The 24,903-nt window shown below is 38.6% G+C and overlaps 1 protein-coding gene across 1 annotated transcript in view; it reads left to right on the top strand.

The window, feature by feature from the left end:
• Nucleotides 1-24,903, top strand: part of PTPRD (protein tyrosine phosphatase receptor type D) — a 523,277-nt gene that overhangs the window by 387,987 nt on the left and 110,387 nt on the right. The window contains exons 21-23 of the mRNA XM_060153475.1: nt 2,706-2,866; nt 8,573-8,587; nt 13,011-13,123. Coding sequence (XP_060009458.1) covers nt 2,706-2,866; nt 8,573-8,587; nt 13,011-13,123 — 289 coding nt within the window. The remainder of the gene's footprint in view (nt 1-2,705; nt 2,867-8,572; nt 8,588-13,010; nt 13,124-24,903) is intronic.

The raw sequence follows: 24,903 nt of genomic DNA, 5'->3' as shown, positions 1-24,903 counted from the left end.
GTATACTCTCTCGTGCTTTAATAATGTCAGCCATTTGAAAAAAAATGAGCATTTTATTCAACAGAGATTTTCTGGGAACCCACTAAATGCAAAGTTCTGTACTTGCTGCTTTAAGCATACAAACTGTATATAAATCTTTACCTTCAAGGAGTTTATAGTTTCATTAAAGAAGATAAGGCATGTACACAAATGAAAAACCAAAATAGAGCCTGGCCACTACCATTAAGAAACAAATAACTTCAAATTGTTAAAATGACTTTTACCTACATTTTGTGAAATGACCGATTATTTCCAGTTAAGGAGAGGCAGCTTCAATGGAGGCGAAATTTAAGTGAGGCCTTGGAGTCGGATTGCGGGAGCTAAATGTCGTGGAACTTGTGAGAGGGTTAAAGTAAAGAGAGAGAATAGAGCATTTTGGTAGCAGCAGCAAGAAGTCTATTGTGATGGAACATGTTATATGTGGTAAGAAAGTTTCAAACAAAATTGTGGAGGCCCTCAAGAATCGTGCTAAGATGTCTAGCTTTTATTTAGGAATCCCTAGAGAGCCTCCTGAAGGTTTTACGGATGCAGTTTAGGATAACTCTAGCAGCAGTGGAGACTGTTAGAGGAAGGAAGAAATTCTTGATACGGTTTGGGGGAACATGAATGAGGTAATGAGAAATGTGGTTGTGTGAGACTGGAAAGGGGGTGGATGGACCTGAGGATCATCCACATGTGCACGTGTCCTTTTGAATTATGGTTTTCTCGGGGTATATGCCCAGTAGTGGGATTGCTGGGTCATATGGTAGTCCTGTTTTTAGTTTTTTAAGGAACCTCCATACTGTTCTCCATAGTGGCTGTATCAATTTACATCCCCACCAACAGTGCAAGAGTGTTCCCTTTTCTCCACACCCTCTCCAGCATTTGTAGACTTTTTGAAGATGGCCATTTGGACCCGTGTGTGGTGACACCTCATTGTGTAGTTTTCATTTGCATCTCTAATAGTGATGTTGAGCATCTTTTCATGTACCTTTTAGCCATCTGTATGTCTTCTTTGGAAAAATGTCTATTTAGGTCTTCTGCCCAGTTTTTAATTGGGTTGTTTGGTTTTTTAATTGGGTTGTTTGTTTTTTTTGTTATTGAGCTGTGAGCTGTTTGTTTGTTCTTAAGACATGTGGGGCAGCTCGTGAATGTGGACTGGTCTCTAGTGGGAAAAATAGTATTTTAAAGAGAGGCAGAGTCACGAGAATATTTTTCTGAGCGAGTCTAAAATAGGACAGAACAAAACAAGATATTATAGAAACAATTCATGCATATGCAGTCCCTTCATTCACCAAGTGACTTTCCATATATATATATATATATATATATCTTTGCAGCTTTATTGAGGAATAATTGCCAGATATAGTGGCACATATTTAAAATGCACAATGTGATGATTTTATATAGTTCTGTATACACAGACTCTGTGATTACCAAGATCAAGAAAATTAACTGTTTGTTCGTTTCGTGTGTATGGTGAGAATGTTTAAGATCTACTCTCAGAAACTTTCAGGTATACCGTTCTGTGTCACTCACTATAGTCACCTTGCTGCACTTTAGATTTTCAGAACTCATTCTTCTTGTAACCATACAATATATGTCTTTCTCTGTCTGGCTTATTTCACGTAGCATAAAGCCCTCCAGATTCATCCATGTCATCGCGGATGGCAGGATTTTCTCCTTTTTTTCTCCTTTTAATGGCTGAATAATGTTCCATTGTGTGTGTATGTATCTGTGTCTATAGATAACCACATTTATCCATTCATCCATAAAAAGAAACTTACGTTGCTTCCATGTGTTAGATATTGTGGATATACTGCAGAGGACACAGGTATGCAGGTATCTTTGAGACAGTGATTTCCTTTCCTTTGGCTATATACCCAGGAGTGGGATTTGTCATATGGTACTTTTATTTCTAATGTTTGGAGGAACCAACATACTGTGTTCTATAATGGCTGTACCAATTTACATTCCCACAGTGTATTTAAGGTTTTCCTTTTCTGTTATACCAACCTCTGAGCAGTACTGTAATAAAATTAAGTACTGTAATAAAATTAAATAGATATGCTAAATCCTTTTAAGTAAGTTCTCAAAATGTTATCTTCTAAAAAGCCATATCATTATCACTTTCATGCGTGTTGCAGTTATAATTTGAACACTGGACTTTTCTTTTGCAGTTGTAGATTTTGGCCTTCATTTTCTTACAAAGGAGCAGTACGTAGGACTACTTACATAATTTAATGCAATACCGATAATTTGCTGTATAAATGTTTACTTTCTTGTAATTTGGTCTCAGCTGAGTGAGTGATGATATCTTAATGGCTGGAACGATAATATTTTGTATTTTTCTCATTGCATGTAACACATTGGCACAATGTAAATGCTCATTGAACATTTTGTGACTGCTTAATTGACTGGTCCTTATACTTCATAAGATCATTTAATATGCCACATATAGATCCCAGTGAAAAAGTATCTATGGAGTAATTTATACCATCAAAAATGATTTTATTGTCAAATACTTTAAAGGAAATTTCGATTACAAAACCTCTTTTCTTCCTTTCTCTCCCCTCCTTTTTTATTTTACACACTTACTATCAAATCCACGATGTTCTAATTCTCAAGATACTTTCTAGAAAGGCATTATTTTCTAACTAACTAACACAGATTCTGTTTTTCCTCAGAAGATGTATGCAACCAGCCCTTACTCTGATCCTGTTGTGTCAATGGATTTGGATCCACAGCCAATCACAGACGAAGAAGAAGGCTTGATCTGGGTTGTAGGTCCTGTCCTTGCAGTGGTCTTTATCATCTGCATTGTCATAGCTATTCTTCTTTATAAAAGGTAGGTTTGCCCCATATTTCTATTGCAAAGACTTTATTATCCTTCTAGGGTCATTGTGTGGTTGATCTTAGTAGAAATACTTCCAATAATCACTGGACAAAACGGTGTCCATTAGCGTTAGAACAAAACGTAAAGACTCAGCTATTTAAAATCTCATTCACCATGTGGTATAGACTCTGTTGCCCAGCAGGCATAGATCCCAACCTCCATCTTCTGAGGTACTTACTTACTTATGCAGAATGAGCGCTTTGCATGACAGCTGAGATGTTACTACATTCACAAGCAGATAGTCCCAAGGAAGCGCACACTGGATTGTTTCAGATCAAGTTGGCACATTTGCGTCCAGTTCATAAGTCTAACTAACTTGCTTGTCGGCTGAGATTCCCTGCCCTCCCCCCACCCCCGTGGCTATTTTCAAAAGTTAGCAAAAGTGGCTAAAAATAGAAGAGCAAAGAAAGAAAGAAAAGATAGGAAGAGGATGAACTTTTCCCTTTCCCATTTGTGTCCAAGAGGAAATGCAAGGTACCATTTTCCTTTAGAAAAAATATAACCTTAGTCTTGATACCCCCACGTATCCATATGATTTAGTGTCTGACCACAGGTGGGATGCAAATAACCCACATTTACCCGTGTTTTCTGATCCACTCTTGTCAATCCCATTTCTGCCTCCATTACACATAAGCAAGATTTCTTCCCCTAGGTCACTGCTTAAGCAGTTGGATAGAAGACGTGAGTAATTCTTCTTCCCCTTAATCCTTTCTGACCTAAAAAATACAATAATGTATAAAATTTTAACAATTAACATCTGCTCTCTTAAACATGTAGAATGACTGAATTCTGAATTCTCTCTCTCCCTTTATATCAATTTTTCTTTTCTTCCATTCCAAATTTTATTTTCATGAACCTTTAATCTGTGTTTCCTTTGTAGTGTGTCATCTGTCGGAATGCCACTGTGAAGTTACTCTCTTCCTTCTACTGCAAGATAGTTTTTCTCTCTTCTTCCCTCACTATAACCTTGACCTTCAAAATTAGATGAGAATGTCTTCATTTTGATGCTTGCTCACATGTTTAATCTGACAAGATATCTTATTTATTTTCATTATCTCTTTTTCCCACCCGTATATCTCCCTTCATTGGGTTTACATTAATTATTCCTACCTGCATTCCTTTGTTCTTATGTTCTTGGAAGAGCTCTCTTTTCATAAGCTCTTCTTTTGACTCAAAAACATACTTTTCAAGACAGACACTTCTCCCTTGAAAAACTCTCTCTTATGAGGCTGTATTCCATTCTATTCCAGAGTTGAGAAAAAAAGGACAAGTTAGTTAAAGAAGTTCATACCATAGCCCATTAAATCGCCTATCCTTTCTAGAATTAATAAAAATAAATCCATCATTATTCTTCCCGATCACTGCCATCACTCAAATTGTCGACTCCATAAAATAATAGCTGAAAAAGCAAGTGCTTGACAGGCCCAAACATCTTAGTTGATGGTTTCAATCTTCCCATCCCAGTCTGTATCTTATCAGTGTGCTGTTGTATTTGATCCCTTCTCTCTTACGTAAGAGCTAAAGGGCAGGAAGTGCGAGGTCCCACATACTCCAGAACAGTAAGAGATCCTATGTGAGTCCGAGTCCAAGCAACAGCTTTGCTGTTCAGGTACCGCACTTATTACCAGGAGAGAATACAAGAAGAAAAAAGTAAAAATAGAATTCTAATTGTTTTCTGTGAAACATTTATTTAAGTGGTAACATCCTGCTGTGGGAGTCAGACCAGAAGACAACTGGTGGCTGACAGTTGCAGTTCTAGATCATATCACGTGACATTGTGTGATTACTCAAAATGAACAAGATGCTTACCTTTTTTTAAGTGGTGAATCTATCCGGCTATCATTAAGTCATGCGTGCGTTGGCCAAAAAGTTCGCTCGGGGCTTTCATCTGGAAAACCCCGAGCGAACTTTTTGGCCAACCCGCTAGAAATCCTTTTAAAGTTTTCTTTATCCACACGTGCTTGAAAAAAATAAACTCAGTTATAATTTTTCCTAATCCTGCAAAAAGAGGCATCGTATTTAAAGATTTTTATGACTGTTGAAGTTGCATTTCAGTGTGTGCATATGTAAGCATCGTCTAATGCAATTGTTGGGAAATGCACACATCCTCGAATGCTAAGTATATTTAGCTAACCATCTGAAAGCCCATGAAGCATTTCTGAAATAGAAATGCTTGCTTCAGCAGTAAAGAACATTCCTGACTTGAAATTCAAGTAGACCCAACAATGTCCTTCCTGATTATCATGAAACAGTTCAAGAGGAAATCTTCTGTAGGCAATGAATAGTGTCTTTAATAGCTTGGATCCTGAGCAAAGAAAATTATATAACAAACAAACACACTATATCCCTCTTTTTAGGTGCCTTTCAGTTTATACATAGGTCACTGGTAATGACTCAGAATGGAATGTATTATTATTATCAGCATTACTATTTTTAAAGTATTTCACTTCCTGTGTGCAAATAATACTTTGAGTCGGGAATGAGTATAAAATATTGGTGACGCACATATATCCTGTTGGTAATACACACCTGTTTACAAGACTACTTGTGTTAGGAATGGGTCTGTAGCTGTGGATGCTTCGTCCATATAAACAAATACATTTCACTGAGCTCTCCGAGGAGACTTTGAGACTTCTCCCTATTAATTATGTTAAAATGGAAGAGCACACTTTCACATTCTATTCATTTGACTTTGTTTTCAATTTAATCATTTGAGAACTATAATATATTGATAATCAATGATAAAACATGTCACGGAGCCTTTGTAAGGGCCTAGAGGGCCATCAGAATAGTAAAACGTGTTTGGTAGGTCTTTAGTGTTAATTTCCTTGCACTAGGAATTTTTGGAAATCCGGTACTCTATATGTGATACATACAATGATTTAACAATTTAAACTGCAGAGAGAAGAGGTAGCAAAGTTTAGAAAAATACTAAACTAGGAAGCAAGAAACCTGAGTTCAAGTCCCAGCTCTGTGACTAGCTGGCTACATGGGGTAGAAAGTCATGCTACCACTCCTGGCCTCGGTTTCTTCACTTTTAGAAAATAAGTATGTAGATTAGATAATTAACTTTTTTAATCTGAGAACCTAAAAAAAAACGAAGTAACAGAATTAATACTATATTATTTCTGCCTCCAGTGCATGTGTAAGTTTTCTAAATGACTCCATGGTGCCCTTCATCTATCCTCCCCTACAAAGAAAAAAGAATCCATAAAGCAATTGAATGCTCTTTGATGTTCATCTACCCTGCACATCTGCTACACATGTAAGGCTTTTCAGTCGCTGGGTCTAAAACTGTCCAGGAATTATTCCTAGAGAAAATATTCTTAAAATAAAATGTTAACCTGACTGACTCTACGAAAAGCATTTCAAGATGGCTGAGAAGTATTTACCGTGTAGTATGGAAGGAAAAAAAAAAAATGGATTAGGAGGTTGGAAAGCGCTAAGGCATGGTCTAGACCAAATTCACATTCTTGAATAGTAATAGTCTAATGTGGGTGGACACTGTAGAGAGTAAATAATTTCCATCCCCACCCCAAGATGTTTAGTTTATGTGTGAAGACCATGAGGTAGCTGTGACTAAAATACAGACTTCAGCTTTTTCACCTTTTCCCAGATCCAACATTGGCTCCCTGTGGGCTCTGCCTCTTTAAGTCGTCTTTTTGTATCAACCCTACGTATATTTCCAAGGTGTTATCAAAGAAAGCAATGCAGTCCAGACTATTCTGAGATGCTATGAAGAAATAGGCTGCCACGCCCCCCCGCTCTGGGCACTGCCTTCCCTAAGCCTGGAAAGCCTTTCCTCTCACTCCACTCCTCCTGGCCTGGCAAAACCTAACTCACCTTTTAGAAATAAGCTAAGCTAAGATCCGCTTACTAAATGAAAGCCTTTCTGAGTGACTGTCCTCCTCATGTCCTCTGTGCTGTACCAGTTCAGGCTGCCTTAGGGTCCCCTGCTGTACGCTCTTAGAGCACTTTCTACTTCTCTATATTATAGAACCTACCCCATCACTGCCATTGCCCATTTTCTTGGCTTTCTCCCCCCACTAAACTGTAGGTCAAGGACTCCGTCTTATTCCTCACTGTATTCCTTGTGCCCGGTAGAGTGCATGGTACAGGGGACTACTGAATAATCAAATTTACACAAGTCCAATAGTGATACACTCAGTTCCCTCCTCTTGTTTACTCCATCACTGCTTATCACGTTCATCTTGACTGGCAAGAGCTGTAATAAAACCCTCAGCCTGTAATTTAAATACACCACTTCCAAAAGAATTCAAACTTAGATATTGGTACCAGCTATGTACCCCTGTGTGCAGTAAGGCTGACATTGCTGTGGCAGAGGGAGTGAAGCGCACACCATGCACTGGTTCATCCTAATATTCAACAGCCTTTTCGTATACAGAACTGGCAGTTCACTAGGTATTTCTCTTCCTCTCAGAGGAATAGCTTTTCCTACAACTGATTCACTGATGACCTCACGGATTAAAACTAAGCAAGCTGAGGACATTGGTAGGAATTTTTACAAGCCTGGTGCAACCAGCTAAATTATTTTAAGAATAAAAAGAAGAACCTGTGTGTTTGATATCATTTTCATTATTCACTTTGTATGTGTGTGTTTGTACAATTTAAATGTGGACTTTGTATTTTTGAAAAGAAATGGACTGGATTGCCTTAAAGCCAGATCCTCCAGCAATATGGGTGTGTATTATGTCATTCGCATTGAAGTGGACCTGGCACCTTTATTTTTCGCACTTGAGAACTCCCTAAACACTTTGCAATTTGCCTCAACATGAAGACCGTTTAGATGAATTCTCTTCAGGTGAAGGTTATACTCTCTGCCCAAAGGACATGGTTAAACAATACACATATTATCACAGGTGAAAGTGTCTATGAGAATGAGCTGCAAGTGTTCACAGACAGCAGCGCCTCTGTGACTAGGAAAATACCTGTCATGTCAGTGGCCGGTAATAAAAATACTTTTCTGGATTAGCACAGCTATATAAATGGGTCATGCTCTGTAGATCTATAATGATGAATATTATATTTTCCAAAACTGAAAATGTATTTAATCTTTTACTAGAAAGAAAAAACTTACGATCACCTTACTTGTCAAAAGGTGTTTGAAGAAATCATTTCTGCCACTTTCGTAATCTGGTGGTGTATTATGCAATTGTGCAGATTTCTGTGCAGGTCAATGCAATTTGCAGGTGTTTTAAATCATTAAAGGAATACTGTATCTCTTAACTGAAGATTCTTAAATGAACTAAATTTCTTATATGGAAGGAGGTCATATCCCCATTAAGTACAGTAGCAGTTGTCTCATGGCGTGTTTTGTAAAAATCAAATTATATCTCTACCATCAAACACTTCCTGCGATATAATTAATTGTGGCAGTGTTTTGTGGATTGATGAATAAAAGCGAGTCTGACACTAACACACACACACAAATGTTTTGCTTAGCCATGTACGCTCATGTCTTCCATTTGCTTCATGTCTAGAGGCCTTTAAATATTTTGATATGCTATCATTTTCTAATGTGTTATATATCCCTGATTCTGAGCACTGTTAAATCTTGGTTGTCATGGTTACTCTTGTTACCATTGGCCAACTAACATTTAGCCTTTCTTTTTCTTTCTTTGCTGCATTAAAATGGAGCAGTAAACCTGACAGGTGAGGAATAGAGAACCCCTTTCATGCTCAGTCCAAAAAAAAAAAAAAAAAAGATACGGGTAGACTTTGGAGGTATTGAGGGGGCGAGGGTGGAGGTTGGATATAAAAGATGCAACTGGCAAGGGGAAGATGGACGAAGCCTAGATATATAAAATAATTTTGATATTAAAATGATTTGGGGGGAAATAGTTTGTCTATATATGAAGACTAGAGTATTTAAAGCCAAATTTAGAAGGTACTAAAACCAGTCTGAGTTTTGTTTGTAGTCAAGGTTAAATGAGCATCTGTATGTGTTAATGTAAGCCATTTTTCTTTTGTTTTTACTGAAAGTTTGATCTCAAGACACTGTGTACAGGAATACTAGCATTCTCACACCCTGCTAATGTTGATGTCAGTGCCTTAGTGAAAACTTATATTTAATTCCAAATTATTTTCCCTGTCTTCCAGCCTTGAATAATACTAGCAATAATAACAATAATAATCCCTATACTGCTTATTTGTTGATCAGTCGAAGCTAACCCTGCAGCTTTCTAACACATACCTAGATGTCTATATATGAATTCCTGATTAAACTAAGAAAAGGATCTCAATGCTCCTCTAACCCGCCTCCCTCCCAATGTTGTATTACAGGGGTTCTCTGGGAGTGGCCCCTGGACAAGCAGCAGTGGCATCAGCGTCACCTAGGAACTTGGTAGAGACACAAATTCTTGGCTCCCCCAAATCCCAGAGCTACTGAATCAGAAGCTCTGGGAGTTGGTCCAGCAGCCTGCCGTTTAAACAAGCCCTCGTAGGCGACTCTGATGCATACCAAAGTTTGAGAATTACTGCTGTATTATTGTCCCTAAAATCACTTATTACACTTTCACTGGCAGGAAACTCAGACTATCTCTGAGAAGGTGTGCTTGCCATTAATCCAGCAGAAAACACATGCAAAATAGTTTTTCTAGCCCAAAGTCAAAACACTTTGAATCTAGTTAATACACTCAGAGATCCACCTTCTCATTAGAACACTGTCCTCATTTCACAATTTCATCACTACCTTCTTGTTCTATTAAAATGAAATGGGCCACAAATTAGATATCATCTTTTAACACTCCTTCTCTATTTTATAAGTGAAGAAATTAAGAAGGTTTGTAGTTGACTTACCCAAGGAGATTCACACCAATAGTCGTAGAGTTGGGGTTCCATTCTTAATGATGTCAGAATCGTTAAGTGTCCCAATTGATTTCTTTGACATCTCTATGAATATTCAAATAAATATATTTCTTCCAAAAGCCTGTACTCGTATGTCTGAATATCTTTGTTCCAAGTAAATAGATATATATGATCTGCCACAAGATCATCCTTTTGTTTTTTTCTCCCCACTTTACCTGTAGATAAGAACCAGGTGAGAATAAGTGAAAATAAAACCCCGCTTAGACCACAGAGCAGCATTTTTGTTGTACAGTATTCACAGCCCCCCAAAAAACACATACTTTTATGGTATTAGCAGTTTCTGCCATATCTGAAATGTCATGTGATCTTCTATTTTCTTTTCACCCAGATAACCCCTGCACGTGGTAGATACTTCTCACTGTGAGAAATAAACTTACCCTAGGGCTTTATAATCCTAATAGAAAAAAGAAAACAGCGAGGCAAAATTCAGAATCTGGTTCAAGTCACTATTTGTTGCTTTTTTTCTATCAGTAGACGAAAATGAGAATAATGAGACCTCTGAAAACTTACCAGAAAAAAAAAAAAAAATGTTACTCCTTACGTTCCTGTTGGGACTGATTTAGATCATTATACACCATTTAGTACCTTGCAACAGTAAATTCAGTTTTTAAAAATGACCACTGTTACTGATGATGACCAAACTCTTCATCTTGCAAATCTTCCTTAGAAATTCTTTGTTGGAAAACAAACATTTTAACACATTTCTGTTTAAAAATAATGCGATAAAGAGTGTGGGCAGCCGGAATCACCCATGTTGTGATCATCAAAACTAAAAGAAGCAAAATAAAATTTAAACAGCTGCTTTTCCTAGCTGGCTAGGACTTCTGGAGTCTGATTTCTTGGAGATTATCTTACTTGGACAGATTAGGTGAGGGAGATGTTAGTTATTAAATGTCAGGACACCCCTCCCATTTATTACGATTATGAATTGTAACTTCAGTCCCCATGCTCTGGGCTTTCCGAGACTCGTCGGGCAACAAGATGGCATTTTCAACTTTCCTGGCGCCAGAGAAACTGAGTAAATGTCTTTAGAGAGTATTCTTTCTTTCCCTGTGTCTCACATCACTCAGCCTGGCCTCAGCACAAAGGAAGATAAGGAGGGTGTCCCACAATATCTGCAAGAGTGAGGGTCTCCTTGCCCAGATATTTCTTCATGTGGTTTCCATAATCCTGCAAGAAAGACTGTAGAGCCACTTTGAAAAGGGATAAAAATCCAGTTTTCAGTCATGGGATCTGGCGCATCAGTAAAGCCATGTGCCAAATTGTGTGAAAAGACCCAAACCCGAAAAGGGCCACTGGGATTACTTGGAGAAGACCAACCATATGTTTGTCACATGTGGGATTGATTGGCCACACTCGGTGGTGTTTCATTAACCCATTTAGATCCTGCATCTTCGAGAGTTAAACGTCTCTCTGTATTGTGAGGCACATACCCCCAGCATAAACACGGTGACATTTTCTATTGTGAAAGTGGTCATCGTATCCTTCTTTCCCATTGTCTTCCTAGACCCTTTTTCTCTTCCTTCTCATATCTCTCGGACCAGTTCTCCATCTCTTCTTTTCCTTTCCTTCTCATTTTCCACTCCATGTAACTGGAGCTGCCAGTACCTTTGGCATGCCTCCAACTCACTGCTTTCCTCCGATTGGTAGTAGGGCTTGGCAGTATGCTCTGTCCTAAGGCTATACCTGACACTTTTAGGTGGAAACAGAGAAGCCTGAGATAGGTTAATCCAAGGTTCTGAGAGAGCAAGGTGTCTAACAGGACTCACCCCCAAATATTCATTCCACTGAGGATGTTTTGCTGAAGGCATTGCACTTGAGCAAATCAAGTGTGCTTTCCCTTCACATCAATCTGCCCTTCATCCCCTGGTTGGTTTTATTCTATACAGATGAGCAAAGATGGAAAGAAAGGCTATTTAACAGGAGCCCTCTGGCTAACCGTGGAACGACCTGGGTGGCACTGAATGAGAGCCCACTGCCACAGCAACACTAACGAGCTGTACCACCGTCATATCAAAAAGAGAAAGGGAGAGTTCCTAAATACTGCTGCACCCTTTCTCCAAATAAGAATGCCTTTGCTCTGAGAAGGGGTGAGATGCTAGGATTATGCCTCCGGCCTGGAGATTGCTGGAATCTGTATTTGGAATAAAGCATTGTTTGAAAAGTTCTCCATTAGTTAAGTGAATTTTTAATCTAATTCAACCTTAAAGAAAATAGCTAGCTACTACTCTGTGATTATTTGTTTGGGGGACAAAAAAAAAAAAAAAGGATAAAGAAATCTTACGAGAAAACCTCACATTTCTTGCATAGACATTTATTAAAATTACATTATGACACCTTAAGCAAAGAGAGTTAGCTTGACACCATAAACAGCTGATACTGTTTCTTCCTTGGGATTTGAAAAGAGAAAAGGGATGTTGGTTTTGTGTGGTCCTGATTCTCCTACCAGGTATTAGGTTAACTAGAAATCTTAGAAATGTACTTACTGTATTTATCTGGTTCTGGGAAAATCCAGGGCAGATCCACTTGGTAGCCCCCAGTCATGTATCCTAAAGGGAAAAGGAGGGGGGCAGATTTAGCTGTTTAGCTTGAGGCCCAGTAGTTTCTATGAGTTTTTTCCCATGGTAACCACAATTTTAGTATTGGTTACTAGGGTTACTCTATCCTATCCCTCACAAATAGAACTAGTGGATGAGGGAGAAAAGCTAAACAAGTTTCCAAACCTATCTCACCAACACATCCTTAAGCCTAAAGGCAGAATCACTGAATTATTTAAATCCAGAGATAAAGGAGGACTTTGAGATGATCCACTTAAAAATTTCGGACCTGAGGAAATACTGTAGGCTAGGAGAGAAAAAAGTAACCTGAACAGGGCTTCCCTGGTGGCTCAGTGGTTGGGAGTCCGCCTGCCGATGCAGGGGACACGGGTTCGTGCCCCGGTCTGGGAAGATCCCACATGCCGCGAAGCGGCTGGGCCCGTGAGCCATGGCCGCTGAGCCTGCGCTCCGCGACGGGAGAGGCCACAACAGTGAGAGGCCCGCGTACCGAAAGAAAAAAAAAAGTTACCTGGACAAAGTCACAAAAGTCAAAAAGTTTTAAACCTGAAAATGGGGGGTGGGGGGTTAGGAGGGGCATAACTCTGCTTTTTTTTAATCTGTTTCCATTTTTTTGGTTGTCTTACTCTTAAATTTTTATTCTCTCCCTATAGGAAGAGGGCAGAGTCTGATTCTAGAAAGAGCAGCATACCAAACAGTAAGGAGGTCCCTTCACACCATCCAACAGACCCAGTAGAACTGAGGCGCCTTAATTTCCAAACACCAGGTAAGAGGCATGACTCCTCTTGTCCATAACACAGTGTTTACTGAAAGTTTTATAGCCCCGTTGATATCGCCTTGAGAGGTAAATAGATCACTTTATTTCAAACAATTCTTTGTCCTCCTCTTTTACTTTACTATTTTTGAGACTCACCAAAACATATGTCTTGAAAGGAAATTGCATTCTTTGTGTAAATCTGAAGTGGGGTGGAAAAAAGAAAAACAAAAAATTTCCCTTCAAATTTTGGAAAAAGTATACTCCTAAGAATATCTACTGGGGGCTTCCCTGGTGGCGCAGTGGTTGACAGTCCGCCTGCCGATGCAGGGGACACGGGTTCGTGCCCCGGTCCAGGAAGATCCCACATGCTGCGGAGCGGCTGGGCCCGTGAGCCATGGCCGCTGGGCCTGCGCGTCCGGAGCCTGTGCTCTGCAAACGGAGAGGCCACAACGGTGAGAGGCCCGCATACCGCAAAAAAATAAATAAATACATAAAAGAATATCTACCATTTTTATGGGCTTAGCATGGTTGATTATTTTCCATGACACCTATCTGGAAAGAAGAATTCAGTTTCTCATCTTATAAAGCAAATGAATGGATGGATGGATGGATGTTACCGCATCCATCCCATTGGGAAAGAATACATTTTTTTCTCGATTCCCCTATTAATTTGTGTCTGTGTTACTCTGAAAGAAAGGGGAAGGGAGGGAGAAAAACAAAATGAGGAAAAAATTTGTATCTTTTAAAATATTACCGAAACTAAATCTCACTGACCAATTTAGGTTTCTTACTGGGGAGACACACTAAGTGACTGAGGATAAGAAAAACATGTCTGTTTCTTAAATTAAAGAACATTAACTGCTTCAACAGAGGAAAAATATTATTCCTGCTGAGGGGCATTTTGTACAGTATTGTTAATTCAAGGCTAGCTCTATTTTACTTTCTTTCACCTAAATCTTACTTATGCCAAATAACAAAGAGTAGAGAGAGGTAAAAACATAAAACTGAGTGGCACTGTCTTAATACCTAATGATACTGGACAAAATTAAAGAGCTGATCTAAGAAGTCTATTTGATTAAAATTTGATGGTAGTATTGCACCCCAAATTGTTTGAAAGTTTTTTTATGTGTCAATGGATATTCTATTCACAGTATGGTACACCACAGATTTTATTAAACTACACATTTGCATTGAATTGCTTTGAATTGAAAATACACAGTTTATTGTGTTTAGTGTATTTTTTATCTTACATGTAGATATGTCATAGTAACTAGAAACTATTCAGTTAAAAGAAATGCCTGGCATTTTTTAATGTGGCTATACAAGTCATCATAGAAGTGGGTTGTTTTTTAAAATTCTATCTCAAATGAGGTTTGTTCTTTAAAAAGCAAAAGATATACCTTCATCAGCATAAAAAGTAAAAGAAAATTTTCACATGGCCGAAAATCTCCCATATGGGAATTAATTTAAAAGGCTGAGTATAAAGGCGATAGTAGCCCCAAAAGAAGAGAGCCAGTGGGAGTGCTATCCCTCACCACCCCCAGCGCCATCAGAGAATGTTTCCAGGCATAAACACATGAATGGCAACTGTGTAGAAAGGATTATTAGCAGAGTGCTGGTGGCTGCAGGTAGGGAAATATAAATGCCTTTAACCAAGACACCTCCATGTTCAAGAATTCTATAAAGAATCTAATTTCCCCAATGTATGTGGGAATATGAGATCCATTTATAGAGAGAACCTGCTAAATTCCATATAAGTCACTGGAAAGGAGAATGAAGGTTACAACTGAAGTGACATAGCTTATATCACCCATGACTTTACCAAATTAAAATGGGGACCTAGGTATATAAGAAGGTATCAGTTAACTAAGATTAGACTTCTCACCTCAAATGGATAGTAGAATAAAGTAGGCAAACAGTAAAAAGGAGAGAGGATTTAGTAGAGGAAGAGAATAGGACAGGAGAAACTGTCCCAAGATCCTTGCACATCTGTTCACTGAGGCAGCATTATGTTGTACTCAGGTAAGCAGTCTGCTTAAGCCTGATTTGTTGAAATAGTCTACGTGCCTCCCAAGCTCTGTGATGTGGCCTGCTGTCCTGAAAATGTGACCAGTGTACACAGAAAATTGTACCTAGCTGTCAATGTGAAATTCCTAGAAACGTTACAGTTTTCTTCAGCCAGGATGGATTCCAGCCAGTGGCTATGAATTTCCTCAATTACTTGCCAACGGGATGAGATCAGAAGTTGGGATTGTTAACCAAGTAACTATGTTGTGCTATTTCTTCCTCCCTGATTCACGAATAACCAAGGGCTTTCCTGGATGATGAAATAAAATGATCCTTTTATTCTAAAGCACCTTTCTTAGGTGTTGCACAGGAAACAATTTTAATTTTTACTTATTTTTTTGGATTTTAAACCATTTGCCCTTCCCTTTTTGAAATGTGCTTTTATATACAGCATACCTTTGGGGATATAATTATCCACAAACATTACAAAAGTTGACAGTGTTTCTTAATGGTGTGCATAAGTAGGGAATTAAGAAGCCAGGATTTTCAATGGAATCAGAAACCTGTGATTTATATAACCAGCCCCTAGCACAGAACTTGTTCATGAAAGCAAACTGATTTCCATTTCTGATGGGTCTGTTGTAGATGACAAAATGTCAAACTAACATTATCACTTGAAATTCAGTAGGTCTTTCAGAAGGTAAAGGAAACATATTGCTTAGTTCACTGATTCTTAGTTCTACTTTCCTTTAAGGATATTCACCTTGTGACTGAAATATCTGTTTACATTTTAAGTTACTTATTCTTGTTGGAGAGTCTAGGTTTAAAGAGTCAGACTTTTTTTCTCCAAATTCTGCTTCATATTTAAAAGATACTGAAACATACATTTAAAATTTCATATAAATACAGTATTCTGACATTAAGTACTTCAAAGAATTCTTTCCTTAATTGCAGTGCACATCTGTCTCTGGGTCAGGGAAAGGAAAAGGGGAGAATTTTGTCCCTTGCCGCTCAGCTAAGGCACAAAGCGAAGACGGAGAAATCTGTTCTTTTCCCAATAACCATCTTTGTGAGGCTGTGGGGTGTGGAGAGAAACATTGCTTTAGCACACTTACCAAATCTGGGGTGATAATCAAGTCCCTCTGTTTGTGAAACGCTGTATTCAAGCAACTGAACAGGACAAGGAAGGCTCATGCTTTCCCAATTAAAAGCAGGTACCTATGCTTGTAGGTATTTTCCACGAATATATTTATCTGTCTGTTAAGGTTCAGATGGCAGTATACAGCCAGGTTGTATTTGCAAGAACCTGAACTACCTAATCTCTTAGGAGAGTATGTTTTACAACATTGAGTCATCAGTTATTGGTGTGTGGGGACAGTCAGAACTGGTGTGGAATATGTCAGTTGAAGTAGCATTGCTGTGTCACCAATGATTTAGCAATGTAAAATGGAGAGCTAGGTGCAGAAGGGATCATAAGAAGGGATCATTTAGCTAAGGTGAGACTTATCACCTCAAGTGGGTAATGGAATAAAATGGACAAGATGAGTAAATGAGAGAGGAGATGTAGTAGAAGAATTTTCTAGAATTATTAACTGCTCATCAATGTTTTACAAGCCTTTAAGATCTGTGGAGGAAGGGAAGAAAAGATTCACTTACAAAAGATGTTTTTAGTGAAGCTTCTATTAAGCCTTACACATTTTTGTAGACAGTGGGAACTGGGTATGTGTTAGGATGGCTGAGAGATGAGTTACATGTTGAACAAAAGTGAACTCTTTTTGTTGGGAGGAAACTTTTCTTTTTTTCTGTTAAAAAAAATTTCCAAGTCATTTTATAATCCTTCCCATCAACATTTCTTAATTATGTTTATTGAGGAAATTTTTTTAAATAGAAAATAAGCTTGTTAACAATTGTTACACGTAGATTATGGCTATACAGTTGTGCATTATATTATTTACATTTTGTGTGTGTTTGAAAAGTTTCAGAAGTTGTAAAAGGCAAAAAAAAACACTTAAGAAAGAAAAATTACTCTTCATCTCACCACTTATTTTTCTTCTTTTGAAATATTTAAAATAAAAAGTAAACGATTTCCTATAACTACTCCAATTTGACCCTCCAGAAATATCTACCATATAGAGCTCCGTGCATATCCTTCCAGAATTTTTAATATGTATATACAGTTCTTTAAATGATAAAATATATAGCAGGTATATAGACAGATGCATATACATGAAATTTCCTGTTTTACCATTTAACTGCATAAAAATAGACCTGTTTCCAAGGTACTGTATTAGGTTTTACATCCTTTTTAACAGGTGAGAGTATTGATGCTGTTCTGTTCTACAGAGGTCACAAAATATATGAACTCAATCCTCATTAATGGATGCTCAGTTATTTCCCGTATTTTGCTCTTACAAATGATACTGTAATGAGCAGCACTGAGCCCAGATCTTTTCACATCTTGTTGTTATTTCTGTATGATAGACACCTGGAAGTGTGATGGCAGAGTCCTAGGGTAGGCACATTTACCGTTTTGATAGAGACTGACAATTACAAATATTTTTGAAGTATCGTAAAAAGCTTTCACGGACCGAGTAGCCCCTCTGGGCAGTGGCCTCTAGAATTGCACAAAATGACTAAGATAAATATACTACTGTCAAAAGATGGTGATTTATCAGAAAACCAAAGAAATGACTGATACGTGTTCCGATTTCTCCTTTTTCCAGCAAAGCAAATTTAGAAGTTCAGCATCTTAAAGAAATAAGCTTTTTCTCTAGTATAAAAAAAGGAGTAAAGGAACATATAACTAATCGCATCATATGGTACACTAGTCACCACCTTTCTTGGTGCCTGCAAACTTCTCCCCAAGGACCAACCCACTTTGGTTGGTCCAAAGTTTTTAGAATTTTCTTTTCCTGCAGAATTCTTTCTCCCAGTATCTGTACCCCTTCCTCAGAATCCTCCCTTCCCCCACCAAAAAAAAAATTTTTTTTTTTTCAAACAAAAACGAAACTCTACTGTTAGGGGCTTCCCTGGTGGCACAGTGGTTAAGAATCCGCCTGCCAGTGCAGGGGACACGAGTTCAAGCCCTGGTCTGGGAAGATCCCACATGCTGCGGAGCAACTAAGCCCGCCCGTGTGCCACAACTACTGAGCTTGCGCTCTAGAGCCTGCAAGCCACAACTGCTGAGCCTACATGCCACAACTACTGAAGCTCGCGTGCCTAGAGCCCATGCTCCACAACAAGAGAAGCCACTGCAATGAGAAGCCCGTGCACCGCCATGAAGAGTACCCCGCTCACTGCAACTAGAGAAAGCCCGCATGCAGCAACAAAGACCCAATACAGCCAAAAATAAATTTATAAAAACAAAACAAAACAAAACAAAAACTCTAGTGTTTGTACTTGCACCTTTTAGGAAAAGATATTAAAAAATAGATGATCAGATGTTACAACATAAAAGCCTCATTTTCATTTTGTGGATGACCTTAATATGTTTTGCCCTAAAGCATACATGGATGGTAGGAGATTGATGGGCTGTGAAAAACAAAAACAAACTCATAAAAAGTTAACGCATCAGAAATAGCAGTATCAGCAGCAGAAATGTCTGCACAGCAACTGAGTGGTTTTGAAAGCTCTTGAGACATGTCTTCTGATGCATTAGTAGTATTAAGTGGATCAGGGCGAACAAGATCCATCTTTACATATATATCCTTATATTCATATTTTGTATCGTAGGAAACTAAGCCATATGATCTAGATTAAGAACACCAGATGTATTCTTTTTATCTTATATTTCAGAAACATTGGTTCATTGAATCTATGGTGTATAAATGGTTATATTTCTGATATAAAGAAAGATAGTTTGTTCAAATTCTTCAGTTTGAGAAATCCCACATAAAAATGATTTTTAATTATGCCATATAGTGCTTACCTGAAGAAGCACTCTTGTAGTATCTTTCCCTTAATGATGATCCTAGTCATGGATTAAGTCAAACTGTCACTGTTGTACCAACAAGCAATTATACCTTACAAATCAATCTTCTCGTTTGTCTTTAATTTACCATTCATTCGTGAGGCACATTGTAAACACAGAGTATTTGTAGTTATTCAGGTTAGGCTAAGTAGTACATATTATGTTAAAAGCTGAAAAATATTTTATAAACTAAGTTGCTATGATTTATTAAGTCAGGTAGGTATACTTCTGATTTGATGAACAAATTAACTTCTCCCTGTTCCATGACCACAACCTTTTTTTCAGCCTTTATCACAATTTGTTGGAAAGGAAAACCATGAAGAGAGTATTACTGCATTATCACACATAAATATTATCAGGAAAAATCATCTAAAAGATGTTCCACCACTCTTAGTGACCTCAACAGCTCCACTTAACAAAACTGTTATAAAGTTGTAAAGTGCCTGTTGGCATTTAATACAAGGTTAAAACATACGGCAAGAATTTGATAAACATTTCTCTACAGATAAAAAAGTCATTTGAAACTTACTGTGGGTTAGATTACTGACCGAGTAAAATAGAACATTTGAAAAGCAAAAACATGGGAAATTAGGGTTTTTAAAAAAAAAAAATTTCTGCTGAATAGCACTACAGTTTTTAACATGAACTAAAGGTATACATTCAAAATATTTTCATGGAAGCTCACAAAGTTTTGGTAAGAAGTGACTAAACAATGCAGGTGTGTGTATAAGTGCCCTTTACCTGTTCCCCACCAGTCACACAGGCATACCTTCTAAATGAAGCTAGTTCGTCACAAACTGAGGGTAGTTTATGTTCCTTTGTTACTGAATAAGTAGCCCGAACAGTTTCATAAGCCCATATCGATGTACATGGCACCACTCTCCCTGGGGTGTTCAATGATTTAAGAGACAGCATAGCATAATGAGAAGTTGCCTAAATGAGAATTGACAAGGTCTGGGATCAGATTCCCCACATAGCCATAGTTTTACTGATAATGATGACCTTGATCAAGTCCTTTTACCCCTCTGAGCTTCACTTTCCTTACTAGTGGAATTAATGCGACAGGGGAGGGGAGGATAGATGAACCCACAGAGAGTGAATCATGCGAGAAGTATACACTGTCCCGCTCCCCCGCCCCCGCCAGTGTCTCTCCCAGTGCCTGTGGACACAAACATGCTTCCTGTCACTCTCAACCTCCTTTGATTTCAATTCACACAACAAAGGAACAGTTTGCTCTTCTAAAACAGAGATCACAATCTTGTTAGCCAAATGTGGCCTCCAAAGGTCTTTTCTTTGACCCCTACTGGAGTTCAACAAAATTTTGAGTCAGTAGTGAAGACAGAGGAAAGTCACGTAATTATCTGGGTTTTCAGTTGCTGTTGAGAGCCTGAAACGCCTCACCCTCTTGGCTCTGTAGTACTACCTGGAAAGATATCTGCTAGAGCTTTGCACCCTTCTAGAAGTTCTCCACAGTCTACACCAGCCCTAAGGATGGCCCTGACATTGAGACAGAGTTCAGTTGCCATTCATCTAAAGCTTATTATTATTACTTTTTTTAAAAATAGAGAAATTTTTCTCTTTCCTGAGACGCCACTGAAAGTAGAGAAATGAAAGACAGCTTGTTGCACAAAAGGCTCCTTGTTGCACAGAAATGGGGAGGAGTACATTACTTGTGAAAGTGTTTACTGTTCAGTACCTGGTTATGTTTAACCATTTACCTAGCCGACCTGGCCGCTTGAGCCACTGGAAACCTTGACCCCTGCTTGAGGAGATCGTAACTTCCATCCTAGAACTAAAACAGTAAAGATGCCAAAACCACTTAAGATTTTGTTGTTGACTAGATAGGCTAAAATATACAGGTCACTTAACTTTTCTAGACTTCAGAGCCCTCTTGTATAAAATGAAAATGCTGGACTAAGTCATCTCTAAGGCACCTCTCAGCTTACAATGCCACGATTTTAAAGTTTTACATCTTATAAGGAAGCCACCATGCAGTTACTGTCACAAATATTTACCCTGTTAAAAGTAGCCATCGGGCTTCCCTGGTGGCGCAGTGGTTGAGAGTCCGCCTGCCGATGCAGGGGACGCGGGTTCGTGCCCCGGTCCGGGAGGATCCCACATGCCGCGGAGCGGCTGGGCCCGTGAGCCATGGCCGCTGAGCCTGCGCGTCCGGAGCCTGTGCTCCGCAACGGGAGAGGCCACAACAGTGAGAGGCCCGCGTACCGCAAAAAAAAAAAAAAAAAAAAAGTAGCCATCATGTTTTCTCCTCCAACCTAGGGCAGATTTCAGTGACTACCTCTGTCATTTTCCATGTTGACAGTGTATATTGTGGTATCATAGCTTCAGAATGAAAACTCTGCTCGGATGCAACGTGTGCCTTTAAAATGCATTTATGTTGTGCATTTGTAGCTTTGAACTGATGAGGTTGTGACCCTGGCAAGCCCTCATCAGCTGTGAGCTGCACTTCAAGTTCTTGTTAATAATAGCTAAAGCACTAAAACTCGCTAATGGAGACTTAGAGCAGGTTCAAGGGTATCACCAGGAGAAAGCTGATCTCATTCTCATAAACTCTGATTCTTGAACGAAAAAAATAAAGTTACAGCCCCCTGCCCCCATCAGAAATTCCCAAAGGACTGAGACTCATTACTGGGGAACTTTAAAAGTATCAATGTCTGGCTCCCATACCCAGCTATTCTGAGTTAATTGGTCAGGTGTGCAGCCTGGAAAGAAGGAATTTTAAAACACCTCAAATTGCGCTATTGTGAAAACACTGTTGTAATAAAACGGTGATTCACAGACTGTGAGCAAAGCCAGCTTGCCAGACAAAAGATTGAAAAGAGACCACAGTGAGGTCAAATTCATAGTTTTCTTAGTGTCTGCTTTTTTATTCAGATTCTAGCATGCTTGATTATATCCTGTAAATTTTTTTTCCCACGTTGGACAATGGAGAAGTTTGGGGAGAATTGTATAACACTATTTTGCAACAGACCCTTGGTGATTATTTTCTGATACGACCTAGAGTTTCATGTTAAATAATAAATGCTGGAGAAGATGTGGAGAAAAGGGAATCCTCCCACACTGTTGGTGGGAATGTAAATTGGTGCAGCCACTATGGATAAGAGTACGGAGGTTCCTTAAAAAAAAAAACTAAAAATAGAGTTACCCTATGATCCAGGAATGCCACTCCTGGGCATATACCCTGAGGAAACTCTAATTTGAAAAGACACATGCACCCCATTGTTCACTGCAGCACTATTTACAATAGCCAAGACATGGAAGCAATCTAAATGTCCATCAGAAGATGAATGGATAAAGAAAATGTTGTATATATATCCAATAGAATACTACTCAGCCATAAAAAAGAATGAAATAATGCCATTTGCAGCAACATGGATGGACCTGGAGATTATCATACTAAGTGAAGTAAGTCAGAGAAAGACAACTATCATATCACTTACATGTGGAATCTAAAATATGATACAAATTAACTTCTTTACAAAAGAGAAATAGACTCATAGACATAGAAAACAAACTTCAGGTTACCAAAGGGGAAAAGATGGGGGGAGGGGTAAATTAGGAGTTTGGGATTAGCAGACACAAACTGCTGTATATAAAATCAATAAACAACAAGGTTCTACTGTATAGCACAGGGAATTACAGTCAATGTCTTGTAATAAACCATAATGGAAAATAACATGAAAAAGAATATGTGTATGTATAACTGAATCATTTTGCTATATACCAGAAAATAACAGAATACTGTAAATCAACTACACTTCCATAAAAAATAAAATAAAATAATGAAAAGGAATAAGTAAATAAATAAGAGTTTCATGTTGGAGGAGTTTCACCCCACGTTTATTCTTCAGCATAATTTTTATGTTGACAGTTATTCGTTTTGAATACATGATATAAGATCGTAGTTTGGTTAGCTAAAGAAAACTGTATTAAACTGAATTCAAAAAGTTGACAATTCAACTGCATATATTTTCTGTTTTGTAGAATGTAAATGCTCTCCGCCCCTCAAAGAAAAGATAGTTACTTTTAGAACCTTTACATATGAACTACATCCACAAGACCCTTCTCTGCTCAGACATCCTATCTACTTGAGGAAGAAATGAGTTATGAAGAAGGAAGTGACTCCAGAATTTATCTAGCCCCACATTTTTGTTTCACAGAAGAAGAAACTGACGTGCTTGATAACCAGAAGTTTGTCCCTATTAGTAGATGGCAGACCCAGAAGTAGAACTCATATTCAGTATACTAGTCCATGATTTCTTCTCCTGAACCATCAGATTCCCACAAAGCTTTCCTCCCCTTTCTGTGAAACATCCATTCTGCCATTTTTACTTGTCCTAGAACGTCAGTGCGATACTGTCAAGTCTTACGTAATGATTCTTGAACGCCAGGATATCGTTGCATGGGATATATACATATCCTGAATTAGAATGTAATGGATCAGTGCAGGTTTCCTTGGATTTCTCTGTAATTAGCTTCCAAAGTAATACTTCCAGACCATGCGCCAGTGCATGCCAGAAGTAAATACGCTGATCGCGTCTTTGGCTGATTATGACGGTCTTCTACTGCTGTTATACTAATACTTTTCCCATCTCCAACTGGCTTTACTTTTTGCAGCTTTGAGCAGTAATTCAGTCCCCTACGCCTCCCTGATTGGCTCTGTGTCCTCCCTCTCTAGCCAAACCACCACTCAGTCCATATATGATAATAACTCTCTCCCACGATTCGCTCGAAAAGGTCTAAACATCTTTGTCTCTATTATTTTCTCTGTTAAAGCACTGTAATGGATGTCCACATCATTCCATTTCCAGATAAACCTAGAGTCTCTTGTGCCTTTGCATTTCCACTCTTGTCATTGGGGGCGCCTCATCTGGATAAGATCACTTTAATTATTAGAACACCGTCACCCACCCTCTCCTTCCACAAAATGTAAATGAGTTCAATTCTACCATCTATAGGGAAAAGTTTCAGAAATGGGTTCCAACATTTATGTCCAAATGCATAATTATATCAGCAACAAAGAGTTTCTACTTCCAAGGCGACTCATTTTCATTGGATCTTCCATTAAGATTTTAGCTGACTGAAAACAGACTTTCATAGCCATGAACACTAAAATACCACCTATCACAGCACAGTGCTAAAATGATTGGAAGAAGCAAAATAGTTTTTTACCTGACTTACCAAACCATTGATAATTCAGCATTTGAGACAAAGGAACTCACTGGGTGGCTTTCAATAACAGCACAATATCTAAAATACCCATAAAGTAATTACACATTGTGTTGACTTAGTGGTCACCATACCACAGCCTGACACGCTCCAAAGAGTCCCCAGGGACGGCAGAATGTCAACATGGCTTCCAGTTTGAGCCCCTCCCTCATTCTTTTTCTACGTCAGAGGCTTCCCTGGGGGCATGCTAGTTCACGTTTTTTCTAGTCAGCTGGAATCTGCATCTTTAAGACATGAGTCAGCAGTGCTCTCTCTTGATGCTCTTGAAAAATTAATCAGAAGAAGGAACATGTAAATCACATGAAAAGTGAGAAACCATTGTACAGCACAGGAATCACCAAAATTGGTGGATTATTTTTACCAGAATCTACGAATCTAACATAACTTCAGCTGGCAGACTGAACTAAGATGTATCACCCACTGTCACTGCTTTCTTTCTTTTTCTACCTTCTTTTTCCTCTTCATCCTTTCACCATTTGCTCCCTTTCCTGCATTCACTTCCCATTAGTGGACAAAGATGTTCACACCTGAAGTGGATTGTAGGTTTGCTGGGGGTTAAATAACG

Source organism: Lagenorhynchus albirostris, chromosome 7, assembly GCF_949774975.1.
Source record: "Lagenorhynchus albirostris chromosome 7, mLagAlb1.1, whole genome shotgun sequence".
NCBI classification, from domain to species: domain Eukaryota; kingdom Metazoa; phylum Chordata; class Mammalia; order Artiodactyla; family Delphinidae; genus Lagenorhynchus; species Lagenorhynchus albirostris.
The sequence above is the reverse complement of the archived record's forward strand: the minus strand, read 5'-3'. Positions and strand labels throughout refer to the sequence as shown.